We start from the raw sequence: 15379 nt of genomic DNA, 5'->3' as shown, positions 1-15379 counted from the left end.
ATTAAATACAGTAACATTTGCAAAAATACTAAAAAATTGCAATAAGTTTGATTTCACTTTTAGAAAACATTGGTTATTTTTCCAAAGAATTAATTCCTTCCTTCTCCCCTTTCTTCCCCTCCCCTCCCTTCCTTTTTTTTGTAAATCAATTTGGTTTTGCCTTAAGGTACTAATCTAATCGTTGGCTAAGTAGTTGCCACATTTCTTTCGCAGAAAGTCCATTTTATAGGCCACTAAGCTTTTACGGTTAGAGACTTCCTTAATGCTGTATTGTCAGCTTTTGGCTATCATGTAGCGGGGCTAAATGATGTAAGATATTTTCTTGGACAAGTATCATTTCTAGTATCTAACATGTACTGTGTACATTTTGTTCTGCAAATGTATGCAATAATGTCTTTAAAAGTATGCAGATGCTGTGCATGTTTAATATATGTTGACTAGTTTTCCATTGTAGCCTTCATTCTTTTTAATGGCTACATAGTAATCCACTATGCCCTTTCACCTGGATGATTTACGGTACCGTCCTAACTGTTCTCCCTGTTTTGCTCCTCATGGTCTTTTTTTCCACACAGGCCTAGAGTGAATTTTAAAAAGCCTAAAGCACAAGTCATGTTACTCTAGTGGCTTCTCAGTGCACTTTGGGTTTTATTCATCATCCTCATTGAGCTGGTCCCTACCTCTCTTCATGGTTCCCTGACTGCTAGTTGCACTCGTACTGGTACCTTTCAGTACCTTTAGCGCACAGCTCCTTTCTTCCCTTGCACCTACTTGTTCTCTGCATGGAGTGTCCTACCCCACCTTCACCTGGCTAGTTCCTCCTCTGCTCACGTGTTGCTTCTTCACCCACTCTTACCTAGTAGTCCTCCTCCCCACCCGTCACTCTGTTCTGACCTGTTTGTTTTCTTCACCGCCGTTTTCTTGAAATTGTCTTGTTTTCATTGCTTAACTCTCTAGCAGTAGAATGCAGGCTCTACTAGATACATGACCTTGATTCTCTTATTCACTGTTATTGTAATGCCAGTAGCATAAAAGATGCTTAAATATTTTTCAGTGGATGAATATATATTCCATTTAATGGATAAATTATTTTTTATTCACTCCCCTCTTGATAAGCATTTGGGTAATTTCTAGCTTTTTCTCTATGAATGCATCACTGTGCAGACCTCTTGGCATGATTCTGTGAAGATTCCTGCAGAATACATTTCTATTATAAAAATGGATTTTTTTTTTTTTTAAGCCAAAGGGTATTTACACTTACATTTAATGGATACTGCCAACTTACCTCTAAAAAGTTTCTGCCAGTTTAACTATATCCTTATCAGCCAGCCTGGTAAGCAAAACAATAAATGAGTTTAAACTCTTTTGTGTATACTTATTGCTTACTTTCTATTTTTCCTATGCAATGATGGTTTCTGCCCTTTCTCTGATATTTTTTCTTACTGATTTTTGTCCTCAGATCTTTGTGTATATATGAATATTAGCCTTTAGTCATGTTTCACATGTCTTGTGTCCAGTATGTCAGTTTTTTAATTATTTTATATGTGATTTTTTTTCCTGGAATTTAAAAAGTTTATATACATACACAAATTATCCTGTCTTTGCTTTTTGGTTTCAGAGTTTCAAGTCTTGCTTATATTGGCCTTCTTACCATGGTTTTATTTTCAGGTATACCACCCTTGCTTGTATATAACATTTTATTTCATTGTGTTTTTTTAAAAACATGTAAGTATTTCACAAATGTAGGTTTAATTTTAATATAGTAAAGATGAAAAAATATTTTTTAGAAGGACAATTCCCTTTCTCCTAATGCTACTAATCAAGTAATCTTTCTCCCACTAATGGAAATACCACCTTTTTCATTTATTAAATTGCCACATTATATCTGGGTGTTTTCTGATTACTGTAGTTTTTATTCATTCCGATCTCAATGATATTTTTCTTTAATCGCTGTTGCTGTTGATTTACGTAGTGTTTTAGTATCTGATAGAATTTGTCTCTTCTCATAGTTATTTGATTCATTTTTGATTATCTTCATAATTCCATTCCAAATAAACTTAAGAATCATTTTAGTCCTAAAGAAATCTGAGAATATTGTTGGGTTACAGAAACTAAGTTAGAGAAAACTAATATCTTTATGTAGTACAAAAATTTTCTAGTCAAGAACAAGATGTTATCTCCATTTAATCTTGTGTGTACCTTGTTTTTATTGTTGCTGTTATGAATGAAATCTTTCTGTGATTATGTTTTTCTAACCTGTTTGTATATAGGAAAGAAGTTTATATATAATTTAATGGTCACTTTATTAAAAGTTTAAACTATGAACTGTTTTTTGTGCAGCCTTATCCATACTGTAAAAATCTACTTAAAATGGGTGTTAAAATGTCTTTAAAATGTTAACAGTGTCCTCAGTTTAAAAGTATTCAGCCAATCATTTTGTGAACACATTTTGAGAAACAGGATATTTTACTTCCAACAGGCAATGGAAACAGAGCCTCCCGCATAGCTGTAATCTTTAGCCTTATGAAATATACTTACAGCCTAGTTAGCCTTTATGACCACTCCCTTTTCAAGAAGATGGAAATACTTTATCATATTTGAGACTGGAGTTTATAAGGTTTAGCTGATTCAACAAAAGTTTACATAAAGTACTCATGTCTTTTTTGGGTGACTCCATTTTAATTTTAAAAAAAAGATTAAAGTACAAAGCTATTTTAACATTACGTTTGGAGTTTATTTCATCTGAAATGCTGATACACAGCTATTGTTTTCATTCAGTTATTTTCGCTATGCAAAGTATAGAGAATAATGTAACAGACACCCATGTACTCACCACCCAGATTAGCAGATGTCATTTAGCTGTATTTGTTTGATTTAAAACAAACAAAAACTGCTAAAGAGGTGAAGCCATCTTGAGTATCTTTTCCAGCAGTCCTGGTCCCTTTGCCCCCCCAAGTATTAGGAAGTCGGTATGTATTCCTTGTACTTTTACTACATAAACAATATGAAACATTGTTTGTTTTTTTAACTTAAGTGGCATAAAGTTATATTTGGAAATTATAAAAATGTGCCTGTGTAGATAAAGACTGTTCAGTATGTACTTTGAAGTAGCTGTGTTTTAAAATATTAATCTTTTTGGTTGCTTATGTTAATACAAATTGGAGGAAATAGTGTCTGCTTTTTTTTTTAACTTTTAGAAACTATTTATTTTCCGTCAACCTTATTTCCATTTTGCGTAAGAGTTTGTGGAAAAACAGCTTAGGACCACTCAGTGGTCATTCCTACCCATTCAGTGGCCGAGCAGTGGGGGCTGCAGACCAGTATCAGGGGCAGCTGAGCACTCGTCTTCAGTAGGAAACTGCTGAATGGGCACAGCGGGCGCCTGCACGCCTTCAGACCAGTCTGCGACCGCAGGCTGAGCAGCAGTGAACTCGGGCGCTGGAGCAGTCCATTCGCTCTGAAACTCCTCCTCGGTCACAGCCTTCTCAGCGGCGGCCTGCTCTTCCTTTTCAGTCCTTCAGGGTCTCTGTAGAAGTAGAGGTCAGGCATGACCCCCACGGGTGCTCGTGGGAGATGATACCACACGTGCACAGAACTTCCCAGGCCAGCATCCACCACATCAGACCCACGGAGTGAGCACCTCTGTTGTTGCAAGGCATGGCAATGTCCACGTAGCGCAGAGGAGAGTCTGTGTTGCACAGAGCGATGGTCGGCAGGTTAACGTAAGACGCCTCTGTGAGAGGCTGGTGGTCAGCCCGGGGATCGGTCACCACCAGGAGTCTCGGCTCCCGGAAGGCTGCCTGGATCTGGTTAGTGAAGGTCCCAGGAGTGAAGCGGCCAGCGACAGGAGTGGCTCCGGTGGCAGCGGCAAACTTCAGCACAGCTCGCTGGCTGGGACTTCTGGATGATATGACACTGATATCAGCCAGGTTTTCAATGGCAATAGTGGCATGAGCTGCCAGCAGAATCCTCTCCCAGGTTCTCTTCTCAGATTTATAATGTAGATGCCATCACTTTTCCATTCGTAGATGTACTATTTCATTTGGAAGTCATGGTTGGTGTCACCTAAGTGGGTTCCTGCTGCAAGGAATTTGAGGACATCCTCCTTCATTTGCAGGACATCAAGGCTCCGGACATTGTGAAAGATTCCCTTTAAGTTACGTGGGAACCGAGAACACCACCATATGAGTCCCTCTCTGGGTAGCGAGGAAAGCTAGTGTCTGCTTTTTTGTAGTAATTTGTTCTTAGAGTGGATAAAGTTTTTTTTTTGTTTTGTTTTCTTTCAGAAGGATCAGGATTATTTTAGGATTGGATTACTGATCACATATTTTGTGTGAAGTTACTCATTGGTGAGACTTCACGATGTATCATGAATGTAAAGGTTATTACCATAATCTGTAAAATCATATTCTCAGACATAAACAGTTGGCGTAAATGTGCTATATTAATGATTATTCAAAGGTCTTATATATATACATGCACTCCATAAAAACACAAAAGGGGACTACATAAAAAATCTGGCAAGCCAGAAAGCTACAATGGTGATATACCGTGTTTCCCCAAAAATAAGACCTTGCCAGACAGTCAGCTCTAATGCATCTTTTGGAGCAAAAATTAATATAAGACCAAGTTTTATTTTACTATAATACAAGACCAGGTCTATAATATAATTTAATATAATATAATAAATAATATAATATAAGGCTGGGTCTTATTGCTCCAAAAGGCGCATTAGAGCTGATTGTCCGGCTAGGTCTTATTTTCGGGGAAACAAAACAGTATGTAGCAAAGAAATTGGTTTAAGCATTTAATCTTCTTAGAATTTAGAAAAACTTCCAGGTGAGGTGGTGGTATATAATTTAGATGGGTGTACATAGCTATTAAAAGTTGTCAGAGATAGCAGTTGATGCTGATAAGCCCTTGGTAAGCCGGCCACTGGTGCAGTGCCTTCTGTGAAAATTGTATGGACTTACGCTCCATCAGTATTTCGGAGCTATATACCAAAAGCCTTAAAAGTTTGTGCTCTTTAATCTCAGTAGTTGAAGATGGGAGAACTTAAGAGAATTATTTATATGCAAAGATGTTTGTTCACCACTGTTTGAATGACTAAATGGGGAAGCAAAAACTAAATATTCAAGAAGATGTATAGTTAAATTACAGTATACAAATATAGTAACACTATACAGATGATTATATTTTATAAGAGTCCACAACACAAGGAATTGACTTTTAGATGAAAGGAATTCCTAACAGTAAGTTTAATATAATATGTCAGATGTCAACTGCATATCTTTATGGGAACCACAAAGAAAAATTTTATACTAAGTATATATTTTACTTTATGGATGGGGTAGAGAAGAGAATAAAACGAAATAAGAGATCATTTAGGGAACGTCCTAGTTTTTCCTAGCCACCCACAGTTCATGTTTCTAATAGCCATTTTTGCACCTGCCTATTTAAAGATAATACCAAGGGCACTGATATTAGGTGTTTCGGAGGAACAGGAGTCATTAGATGTGTGATTTTTATTGGCCAGTCCTTTCAGAACACACACACACAACAGGAATAAAAGCAGAAAGGAAACTAGAGTGAGTTATGAGTTAAAAGTTCTAGTGTTGAGTGAAAAGTCTAAAACAGGAAGATTTGAGGAGACTGTATCAATTTTTTAAATGGCAGGGAATTAGTAGTGATAGTTAATAAAACTGCATATGTATGTGTTTTTAGATTTACAAAATAAATTTTACTGAGAACTTTTATTTAATCCCTGAGGATATATCAAAAATGTATTATGCTCCTGAAATAGAGTTGCATATTCTCACTTTAACACAGAATAAATAGTTGGCTGAGGTTCTTCTAGTACAGATTATTGGAAAAGGGAATTGTTAGCATGAACTTCAAGTATAAAACTGGTTTCATGATAGATCTGCTTTATTTTTATATAGCAAAGTTAGTTTGTTAGTAATACTTAGACTTTTTGAAATCGAAGGTAATTAAGATAATTTTGTCCTGATGGGAACTAGAGAAGTAACTTAAGTATGAAATCTATATTGTGTCAAGAATTATCACAGACTTTGACAGAAGGCCACTTAAAATACAGAAGGTGAAGTAGAACCTCCAGCACTCATTGGGAAATTACCAGCTCACAATGCTAATCTTTTATGATGATGTGGTAAGAAAATAGCCTTACCACATAAGGTACTCATGTACATAGTTTGTTGTAACTCATCCTGTAGGAAGGCACAAATATGGGAGAATATTAGCAGTTAAGTATAGGTAGTGTGGCTGTTCATTACACAGGTGTCTGCTTTTGTGCATATTTGAAAATTTTCACAATAAGAAAAAGAGAGAAACCTAGCTTGCTTAAATAGTCCTATTAGAAAAGCTGAAGAAAATATTACTCATAGTAATACTTTGAATAAGGTATGATAGTTCAGGATGAACTTACTACTTAGATAGAAATTTAAACCAAAGGCAAGGGAAGTAAAAGCTAAAACAAATGAATGGGACTATGTCAAACTTAAAATCTTCTGCACAGCAAAAGAAACTGTCGACAAAATAAAGAGGCAACCAACCGAATGGGAGAAGATTTTTGCAAACAACACCTTCGATAAGGGGCTAATATCCAAAATATATAAGGAACTCAACAACAAAAAAAACAAACAACCCAATTGAAAAATGGGCAGAGGACCTGAAGAGACATTTCTCCAAAGAGGACATACAAATGGCAAATAGACATATGAAAAAATGCTCAACATCACTAATCATCAGAGAAATGCAAATAAAAACCACAATGAGATAGCACCTCACCCCAGTCAGAATGGCTATCATCAACAAGACAAATAGTAACAAGTGTTGGAGAGGCTGTGGAGAAAAAGGAACCCTCATACACTGTTGGTGGGAATGCAGACTGGTGTAGCCGTTATGGAAGGCAGTGTGGAGGTTCCTCAAAAAATTACGAATAGAATTACCATATGACCCAGCAATCCCTCTCCTGGGTATCTAACCAAAAAATCTGAAAACATTTATACATAAAGACAAGTCTGCTCCAATGTTCATTGCAGCTTTGTTTACGGTGGCCAAGACATGGAAACAACCAAAATGTCCTTCAATAGATGAATGGATAAAGAAGTTGTGGTATAGATACACAATGGAATACTGTTCAGTGGTAAGAAAAGATGATATAGGAACATTTGTGACAACATGGATGGATCTTGAGACTATAATGCTAAGTGAAATAAGCCAGACAGAAAAAGTCAAGAATCATATGACTTCGTTGATATTTGGGATATAAAACTGAAATCAACAAAGGAACAAGACAAAGAAACAAAAACTCATAGACACAGACAATAGTTTAGTGGTTACCAGAGGGTAAGGGGGAGGGGGTGGGAGATGAGGGTAAGGGGGATCAAATATATGGTGATGGAAGGAGAACTGACTCTGGGTGGTAAAACACAGTGTGATATATATAGATGATGTAATACAGAATTGTACACCTGAAATCTATGTAACTTTACTAACAATTGTTACCCCAATAAACTTTAAAAAAAATCTAAACCTTTATAGAGTTTAAATCAGAAATAGGATGATGAACTATGAGGTATTGTTTATAAAATACACAATTGGAAAGAATATATGTTTAAGTAGCAGAAAGAGAAAACAAAGGATGCTTGTGTCCACTCCTTCGTTAGACTGGATAAATTGGCCATCCCGACACCCTCTCTGTCAAAGCACAGCTTGGTGGTGATGTAGCTGGCAGAGCACAGAACATTCTATTGTAGTCTGTAGTAAATGATCACTTGGCATCTGGGAACATTTTGTACTTCAGAGTTTTTAAGTCCGCCCTCCTCCCCCCAATTTGATTAATACTTTTTAGGCTTCTCCCATTTTTGTTTCCTTAATTCTTCTGAAATGCCCAATACTTGGAGCTTTGATTCCCAGGATCCATCCTATTGTTTCTTCTCTTTTGTATTTTGTGTGTCTTTCTCCTTTGTGCTCTAGGAGATTTTCCCAGCTTGTGTATTGAACTCCTCTTATATTTTTATTTATTCTCTCCGATCTTCATGAAGGTAATAAATCAAAACATTCTGTTTCTTTCCCCACCCTATTCCTATTTTTATGTTCTGAACTTTTTCCTTTGATGTCCAAGGTTTTTCTGAAGTGTTTGGTAAGCCCTGGGTTGATGGGGAGCTCATTGGGCCCTTATGATTGGGAGGGTGCAGTGGAGGGGAGCCAGCCCCTGGGCTGAAAGCTCTGCCCAGGAGGAGGAGGAGGAAGGCTTGTGGGCAGGATTCTGTCCTCGTTCTCTGGAAGGTATATTCAGTTTTTTTATTGAGTAATTCTCCGATTATTGGTCAATTTGTATTTGTCAGCGAGCAGTGTAGGGGTGTGTTGTATATACTATTGGTTATGTAGGGCTCCATTTTCACTCCTACTTTTTACTTCCCTGCTGATTGACACTTACCCTCCCTCACCTCAGTAGGGTTGCAGTAAAGAGCAAAAATAATTTTTATGTATGTTACATAAATTTTAAAGTGTTGTAAAAAAATATCAGTATTGAGAAGTCACCACCATATAAATAGATATTGTAAGTTTGAGCCATGAACTTGCTCTTTTTCAAAAAATTGTTATAAATCATGGTCAAGTTACCAGGTCAGCCCACATAAGCAGATTCTACCCAGTATCGTGGCTAAAATGGTTTGCCTTTGCATCGCCAACAAGGAAACAATACTATAAATATTTTTTCCTTGAAGCCAGATATATCAAAGGGCTTCTGAAACAGCTGCACAGCCTGTAAAAGTGACTAACGTGTTCTGAGCCCTGTGGCATTGGCCAAAGGAGCTCAGACTCTAGAAAGCCTTCTTTCCCAGAAATATATTGGGAACTGGAATGGAAAACCCATTTTCCAGAGAGGTGGAAAAGTGGTTAAATAGCCAGTCACAAAGATAGTCAAAAAGAGGAGCTAAAACACAGCATCAGTGGACAGAGAACTTGGGTTCCGTCCAGCATAGTATTTGCTCAAAGTGTAGTCTGCCGATCATTTGCTGCTGCATCCTAGAGTGAATGTTCATTAAAAGTGCTGGTTTCTGTGCCCTCGTCCAGTCGTATTCAATCAAAACATTAAACACGTAATCCTGCTGAGTAAATTACAGTTGACCTTTGAACGATGTGGATTTGAACTGCACGAGTCCACTAATACTCGGACTGCCCAGCTGACCTTCACCTTTCAAACCCACGTTTGTCCAAGGGTCAAATGGCAATTGGGAATCTGCATATGTGGAAGGCTGACTTAAGTTACACGTGGGTTTTCTACTGCATGGGAATCAGTACCCTAACGCCCCACACACACGTTGTTCAGGAGTCAAGTGGATTTTAAAATACAAGATCCTTGTTGACAGGAATCACCTTTACTATTTTCTGTCCTTCATTTTGCCGTGTATATGAATCATGGATTGTACTGTGGAGACTGAAACAATTGGATCCACACCTCTTGTCAGCTTTCGGTGTCAAGTGATATTGATGGCTGTAAAAATGTAATGTTGGAAGAGCAATTTTAGGGCTAATCAATACATACTTCCTTTACATAGAGAAAATAGCACTTCCGAGTGCAGTTTCCAATTTCATTAAACATAATTAAGCTTCTTTGAGCATTGATAGAAACTGCACTTAAGTATCTTAGTTCATACCCAATATGTTAATTTGTAGTATAAGATGAACTTGTTTAGGGCAGACTTTATTATAAAGGAAATTTTGTTAGAAATACTTAGAGGCTATGAGCCCTTTAATTATTCTTATTTGCAAATAGTTTCCTGTGTGTGATTTCAGTGTTTTCCTGAATATGACACAATAAAGTGAAAATGCAGACATAAATACTAAGATTTATATATCTATATGAATGATGAAATTTTATATTGATCAAAACAGCATTCCAGTCAGTAATACTTGTATTTATAATAAATCATTGCTATAAATTTGAACTTAGAAAAATTTTACTAAAAAAAATGCTTCTAATTTGTGTTGCAAACTTTTCGTTTGTAAAGTAATTTTACTTCTAGTAAAAAATAAAGTAAAATCCATCGTTCTGATCTAGTCACCAAAATCTACTTTCTTGAAGGTATTTTAGATGACATCGTATTATATCAGAAAACAGTTGATCCATTTAATGAAAATTTGATGTTTTTGAAATCCCATTGGACCTCTGCTATCCAAGGAAAATCTATGATTTTTCAGTGAGAGAAGTTAAGACGGGAGAGGCCTTTCGGAACTTAAGGAGTTGGCTTTTGAATAGTTTGTGTCCCCCACCCCCCAGGCTTTCATTATTAGAGCTTTTAGGCTTTCTTTGTCATCTTAAATAATTATGCGTTTTGACATCTTGATTCATCTGTAATTTATATTTCTACTAAAAAGAGGTGCTTGTTAAAGAGGAGTTTTCTCTTAAAAGTTCCGCCGTGGTTGAAGAGTCTAGAGGAGACCATGAGGTCTGTGTTTCACTGTATCACATGGTAAAAGGATTTGGCGCTTTTTGTGGATATCGTCCATGATGTTTAGCAGGCCATCCTAGTGACTTACGAGTATTAAAATCAAACTGATTTTAAATCCTAATGACTTTTGATTAACTCTTTTAGGGTATCTGAAGTACACCATTCAGCGGTCTTCGAAAATTCTGCGTGGACAATGGCAACCCAAGGTTTGTATCAGAAGTCTTTTGTTACAGAATTGGGCTCTGTTGCGTTGCCATTCACCCAGTCGGCTCAGATCCCCCTTGCTTTCCTCTCTCCCTGCTTACTTATCAGGCCACCTTTTGCTCCATTTTCTGCTCACTCCTCCTAATGGCTTGGTGAAATAACAAACAAGCCACCAGCAGGAATGTAGTCTGGATGACTGCTTCTGGAGCCTGGATGCAGTACCATGCTTCCACTGATTCAGTGAGGAACTGTTCGGTGGTTCTCTGAGAGCAGGTATCTCATCGCCGAGCTAATCCTGGCTATGATTCTGTTATTTGGCTGTCTTTCCGATTTAACTTTAGTTCTAAGAATATTTCAATGGGTCTTAGTACAGATTTTTTTTAAAACTAAGATAACATTTCTTGTGGTAGTAATGCTGATGCTATTTGATTTTTATAGCTGATTTGATGGAGCTGGACATGGCCATGGAGCCAGACAGAAAAGCAGCTGTTAGTCATTGGCAGCAGCAGTCTTACCTGGACTCTGGAATCCATTCTGGTGCCACCACCACAGCGCCTTCTCTGAGTGGTAAAGGCAATCCTGAGGAAGAGGATGTGGATACCACCCAGCAAGTCCTGTACGAGTGGGAACAGGGGTTTTCACAGTCCTTCACTCAAGAGCAAGTAGCTGGTAAGAGTACTGCCTTACTGAAAATCAGGATGCGGGTTTGCGAATTAGTGTGTAATAGCTTAAATAAAGTGCTGTGGTAATGGAAAGGGAGTGATGGCAGTGCCGCCTTTACCATTTAGGACAGCAGATATTCGGGTGAATGCTAAACTGTGGATAGTGATTATTGAATTGACCTTTTCCAGATATTGATGGACAGTATGCAATGACTCGAGCTCAGAGGGTACGCGCGGCGATGTTCCCTGAGACATTAGATGAGGGCATGCAGATCCCATCTACACAGTTTGATGCCGCTCATCCCACTAATGTCCAACGTTTGGCTGAACCATCACAGATGCTAAAACATGCAGTTGTCAATTTGATTAACTATCAAGATGATGCAGAACTTGCCACACGTGCAATCCCTGAACTGACCAAACTGCTAAATGATGAGGACCAGGTTAGTAATGACACGGCCAGCTTTCTACTCTGCTTTGCAGGAAACTCGCAGGGAAGGTGTCTCAAAATGTCAACGTGATGTCAGCATGTGAAACTTACGTCTCTTAATTCCTGTACATTATAGGTGGTGGTTAATAAGGCTGCAGTTATGGTCCATCAACTTTCTAAAAAGGAAGCTTCCAGACACGCCATCATGCGTTCCCCTCAGATGGTGTCTGCTATTGTACGTACCATGCAGAATACAAACGATGTGGAAACAGCTCGCTGTACTGCTGGGACCTTGCACAATCTGTCCCATCATCGTGAGGGCTTGCTGGCCATCTTTAAGTCTGGGGGCATTCCTGCACTGGTGAAGATGCTTGGGTAAGAGACCCTGGTCGGAATGCTCGCAGCTAAGAAGGAGAAGCGTGCAGTCACAGCAGTTCTCATGAGGCTCTTTTCTTCTTCCCAGTTCACCGGTGGATTCCGTATTGTTTTATGCCATTACAACTCTCCACAACCTTTTATTGCATCAAGAAGGAGCTAAAATGGCAGTGCGTTTGGCTGGCGGGCTGCAGAAAATGGTTGCCTTGCTCAACAAAACAAATGTTAAATTCTTGGCTATCACAACAGACTGCCTTCAGATTTTAGCTTACGGCAATCAAGAAAGCAAGGTAAAATAATTGTTCTGAATGTGCTTGTCAGGAAGCTTTGGAGACCCCCAATGTCATGTCCTTCTGTGGACTTGCAGATTCATTGTATGCCTCACCCTCTGTATGTATCCTAGAAAAGTTAGACATCTCTGTCCTTTTAAATATTTGAATGTGTGTAAAGCACTGTGCTAGGCAATAGGAATATAACAGGCAAGCTTCTGTGAGAGCTTTTGATCTAGGTGGGAGGTAGATACCGAAATGACTATTTATGTGTTGGGGGAAGTAGAGGGGCTGTGAGAGCACATAAGTGAACCAGACCTGTTTTGAGGGTTCAGGGAGTCTCTTGAAGGAAGTGATAGTTGAGTTCAGCTCTCAAGGATGAGAAACGATTGAGTAGGTGAAGGCCATGGAGAGGAAATGGCATCTTGAGGGGATGAACATGGCGAGTTTTACAAGTTCAAGAAATACAGAGTGTAGGAAGAAGATGGGTGTGAGCTGAGACTACTGAGATAGACAGGGCAGAGCCTACAGGGCTTTGTAGACCACGTTAAAAGAGCAGCGTGAGGCAGTCAAATAATGTTCAGCAGAAGCGTGAAGTGATAAGATTTGTTTTTAGAAAATTAGGGTAGAGTTGGGAAGTGGGGGTAAGCAGGGAAGTAAAGGGCAAAAGTGAATGATTCTTTTATGGTGTGGTATCTCTGTCAGGTAGGTAGGATTTGGAAAAGCAAAGAGCTAAATCATTAGGCGTTTTAAGTGCCCGTTCTGGTTTAAATTTTCAACGAATCAGCTTTGATAAAACTTTTATATATCTGCATATTGCATACCAATGTCGTTTCTACTTTTTTTTCCCTTTTGTTATGATCAGTGTGGGGAGAAGACAATTGGGCCAGAGGTGATATATTCTTGGCAGGACATGGAAGCGTGAATTTGAGTGGGACGCTGTGGAAGGAGGGGTTACATAGGGCCCCAATACGAGGGTCTGGGTAGTGGGGTCCAGGAATACATTTAAGTCAATGGCAAGCTGGCTGAAATGTTTGTGTAATGAAATAGGTTGGTAAGACAGTAGGGCTTTTCTCAGGCGTTTGATCCAGATTCCACAACTAACAGTATATATATATGTCTCTCTAGCTGATCATTCTGGCGAGTGGTGGGCCTCAGGCGCTAGTAAACATCATGAGGACCTACACTTACGAGAAGCTGCTGTGGACCACGAGCAGGGTGCTGAAGGTGCTGTCCGTCTGCTCGAGCAACAAGCCGGCTATTGTAGAAGCGGGTACGTGCGTGCGCAGCGTCTGCACTTCCTTAGGAAAAGGCCTGAATGGGCTGGAAGTAGGTGGCCCTGTTCAGTTTGTAGCCAAGAGCACATTCAGAGTGTATGTTCTGTATGACACCTGCACTGGTGCTATTTAAGTGTAGTTTTAAGCAGAGTTCTCATTAACCATCAAAAATGACAGCTAATACTTGGCTTGATAAAATGTGTTTTTAATTTTGGTTTTGGCCAGACCCAAGATTTGCTTTGCCAATAGACCTGTGAATATATGGGAGAAATTATGTTACAACATATTCTGTTAAAGTATAGTTGTATGCAGCAAGGCGATTCCCTTGATTTGTTAGTGGATCCTCAGGAGAAGTGATCTGCACTGCTGTCTGTATTCTTAGTGAACAAGTGGTCTGATATGAAAAACAGCTTTTTTCTGTCCCCTTTAAGTATTTTCAGTGGAGCAACTTGTATCTTGTGCATGTTGGTGGCAGAGGAAAGAAATAGAAGGTCTCTACCAGGCAGGGCCTCTTGGTTTTCTGTCAAGAAGATACAGTTACTCTTCACCTGGCATCCTTTTCCCTTCCATAACCAACCTGACAACATCTGCCTGGACTCTCAAACCAAGCTTCAAAGCAAAACTGGAAGAGGAAAACTAGAAAAGCATTTAATAGAAAATATTTGAAGTATAGGGTTGTTAACACCTATTTTTTCCCACTTGTTGAGAATAATTTTACTTGAGAATGTATGCGAGAGAGGGGTATTATGGTCGCTCAGGGTAGCTGCTGGCAGTGGAACAATAGGCTTGGGGATAAACAAGTATGGCTGAGTTCAGATAGAACCAGGGGATGAAAATTCTGCCAGCTAGTCCAGAAATACCTGGAGTGCTTGCGAAAAATAGAGTTTCAGATTTATTTAATCAGAATCCCTGGAATGTTTAAGAAGGTCAGTAGGTAGCTGAAAATGTATGGGTCTGGAGGCCTAGGAATCTGCATTTTAAGAATTTTTCCCTGGTTGTTCTGTTTTTTATTCTGAAAACATTCAGCAGCACCTGTTTCTCAAGCACTGTGGTAATAAGCACAGGATACTCATTGGGAACAAAACAGGTATGGTCCCAGTAGTTATTCTTACTGTCTAGTGAGGGGGATAGAAATATGCAAAAAGATGGGTTATTACAAATTGGAATGCATTGTGAGAGAAACAAACAGCAAATAGTGATACAGAATTAACAGAGGTGGGGGGCCAGGGAGAAGGGGCTTCCCTGAGAAGGGGTGTTAAATGGGATTACAGGGTGAGAAGGCACCTATTATCTGTATGAAGAGTGGGGAGTGGAGAAGCATGTGCTATGTGTTGAAGGTAGGAAGGAGGTTGTTGAGTTCTGGGTGCTGAAGAGAGCCTGTCTCAGCAGAACGCAGTGAGGAATGGCCTGAATAGCGAGCCTGGGCTTGATGAGCTAGGCACAGTCATCACATCATGCAGCCCTTTCTCAGCCCCGGTAAGGTGTTTATTTGTGCTTTATTCCAGCTTTGGAACCATAGATGTAGAATGTTTAGGTCAGTTTGGAATGCTAAGTGGGATCCATATTCTAAAGGGTTCCTTAAGGTTATGCTAAAGAATTTAGCTTTTATCTTACAGTTAATGAGAAGCTATTGATGGTTAAGCAGTGGCATAGCATCACAGTGGGGTGTCTGGAATATTAATACTAC

At 39.0% G+C, this 15379-nt stretch overlaps 1 protein-coding gene and 1 pseudogene across 7 annotated transcripts in view; one reads left to right on the top strand and one right to left on the bottom strand.

Moving 5' to 3' along the window:
- The window catches only part of CTNNB1 (catenin beta 1), a 39617-nt gene that overhangs the window by 15419 nt on the left and 8819 nt on the right, over positions 1-15379 (top strand). For 4 of the 7 annotated variants that reach the window (XM_019727563.3, XM_019727562.3, XM_019727561.3 and 1 more), the window contains exons 2-7: positions 10620-10681; positions 11118-11348; positions 11531-11784; positions 11908-12146; positions 12235-12436; positions 13544-13688. In XM_019727563.3, coding sequence (XP_019583122.1) covers positions 10669-10681; positions 11118-11348; positions 11531-11784; positions 11908-12146; positions 12235-12436; positions 13544-13688 — 1084 coding nt within the window. In that variant the 5' untranslated portion in view covers positions 10620-10668. Of the gene's footprint in view, positions 1-10619; positions 10682-10787; positions 10953-11117; positions 11349-11530; positions 11785-11907; positions 12147-12234; positions 12437-13543; positions 13689-15379 lie in introns of all 7 variants that reach the window. The other 3 variants (XM_074312575.2, XM_074312576.2, XM_019727564.3) reach the window with 1 other exon arrangement.
- Positions 3149-4404, bottom strand: LOC141567186 (small ribosomal subunit protein uS2 pseudogene; annotated as a pseudogene).

The sequence above is a fragment of the Rhinolophus sinicus genome, chromosome 5 (genome assembly GCF_057876585.1).
Source record: "Rhinolophus sinicus isolate RSI-liver-muscle chromosome 5, RSI-T2T, whole genome shotgun sequence".
NCBI classification, from domain to species: domain Eukaryota; kingdom Metazoa; phylum Chordata; class Mammalia; order Chiroptera; family Rhinolophidae; genus Rhinolophus; species Rhinolophus sinicus.
Note: the sequence above shows the minus strand (reverse complement) of the source record. Positions and strands in the feature narration are given on the sequence as shown.